This window comes from Penaeus monodon, chromosome 22 (genome assembly GCF_015228065.2).
Source record: "Penaeus monodon isolate SGIC_2016 chromosome 22, NSTDA_Pmon_1, whole genome shotgun sequence".
Taxonomy (NCBI): domain Eukaryota; kingdom Metazoa; phylum Arthropoda; class Malacostraca; order Decapoda; family Penaeidae; genus Penaeus; species Penaeus monodon.
In genome coordinates, this window is record NC_051407.1 from 42249008 (window position 1) to 42250759 (window position 1752).

Below are 1752 nucleotides of genomic sequence, written 5' to 3' on the forward strand. Positions count from 1 at the left end.
GCTTTTCACGAATAGATCGGGTCGCTTTTGTAAACAAGACAACTCTGTTATTTTTATATCTGATGATATTTTTGTCAATTTGATGATTTCTTTCTAACCAAAATTAGATACTGATATGAAACACAGAATAAATGAATATAGACGCAAAATCAGGCAGAGAAAATTGTGCAGTACAGTTATACGAATGTTTATCTTTAAGCCACAACTCTCACTCACTTATTACAACCTGAAGGGTTGTCACGATTCAGGGAAAAGAAGAGTGATCGGGGCTTTAAATAATAAAAACCTCCAGAGCTCTATCTCTGATGACAAGTTCTTATTCATTTATTAATAAGGGCTAATAAGCATTGTTTTTCGCCTGAAAAGGCTTTCGTAGTATGGAAACTATTAATTACACATTTTGTAAACAACTGTGTCTTGTTCAGAATGTCGTAGTAGGTATATTGCGGTTGCTGGGATAAATGAATTTCTTCATATTTATATCGAGTTTATTCAGTCCAGAATTACAGAAGTATGAAAAACGTAAAGGATGAATATATGCATCAAAGTATTTGGATAAAAAATATTCCATCAGCCAAATGTATTAGCTGAACCAAAGTAGACGAAAGGTCGTTCGGCTACACACGCGCAGGTTCAGACAAAGCACTTCACCAGATGCAGAGCTGGATCATTGTAGCCATGCACGTGCGGATATAGCTGGGTGTATACCATTTCAATTTAGGTGCAAAGGCTTTGTCAAATATCAATCTCTGTAATCAACTGTAACCAGAGTAATGATAACTGTTGACAATCAGTTAGCTAAAAGTATTAGCATTATTGTCCGTAAATGAATACTGTTCGGAAGCCAGGCAGTGCAATGGCTATTGCCTGCAGCAATAGACTTCTCTGGAGAAGCCCACATTTTGTACACACCAATAAGTACAGTCGCTTGAATACGGATACAATCCACTGCCCGGGTAATATCCTGTTCCTTGATAAGAGGGCCGTGGACTATTGGGAAAATTGATAAGCCCAGTATTCTGGGGATAAGGATATGCGCCGAATGATTGTTGAGAATGAGGGACAGAACCAGGGAACAAAAACACACGGACTGTTCCATTTTCGGCGTCAGTGTCGTTGACAGCGAGGTCAAAAAAGGCACAAGTTCCTCGCCCTCCTTGCTGGTCAGTGGCACCTCGGTTGCAGTGGGTAGGGCCAGGGCCAGGGGCGCGGCCAACAGCATCACCATCAATGCCTTCAGACACCTGTCCATGATCTGAGATGAAAAACGATGATCAGGGCGAAAAAAATCAAAGAAATGTAACGCAAAATACACATTAACTTATCTAAATCATAGACTATCGAGCTCTAGTGACATTTTTTTCCAGATATATCTTCTGCCCCAGACAGATAGAAACTACAATGAAAGTTTTCTTTTAAACATTTCATTTTAAAACAAGAATGATAGTTAAATGGTTGTGAACGAACTGGCACTGTTACCTTCCTCGGTTTCAGTACCAGGTAACTCTAAACTGGTGATCGCCACGACCCCCTGGCGTTTATATACCATTGCGGGACAAAGACAAGCAGGCCTCTTTGTCACAGTGGTGGGATGTACAACGGATAAACTGCAGCACAATAGAGGTCAAGCCAAACAAAGCTATATCAGTGTGCATCCGCGCATGTGTCTCTACGTACGCTTTAGGGAGTTAGGATGCACGACTTAGTGTTTATATGTGTTTACTTACTGCACGTTGTTTACATGTGTGCGTG

At 40.5% G+C, this 1752-nt stretch overlaps 1 protein-coding gene across 1 annotated transcript; it reads right to left on the minus strand.

Annotated features, from left to right (window-relative positions):
* Nucleotides 1-474: 474 nt before the first annotated feature.
* Nucleotides 475-1590, minus strand: LOC119587163. The gene is made up of 2 exons (XM_037935929.1): nucleotides 1480-1590; nucleotides 475-1255 (listed from the first exon to the last, which is right to left on the minus strand). Exons 1-2 carry the CDS (start codon nucleotides 1547-1549, stop codon nucleotides 861-863), a joined length of 465 nt encoding a protein of 154 aa, XP_037791857.1. The 5' UTR covers nucleotides 1550-1590; the 3' UTR covers nucleotides 475-860.
* Between the last annotated feature and the right edge of the window lie 162 nt (nucleotides 1591-1752).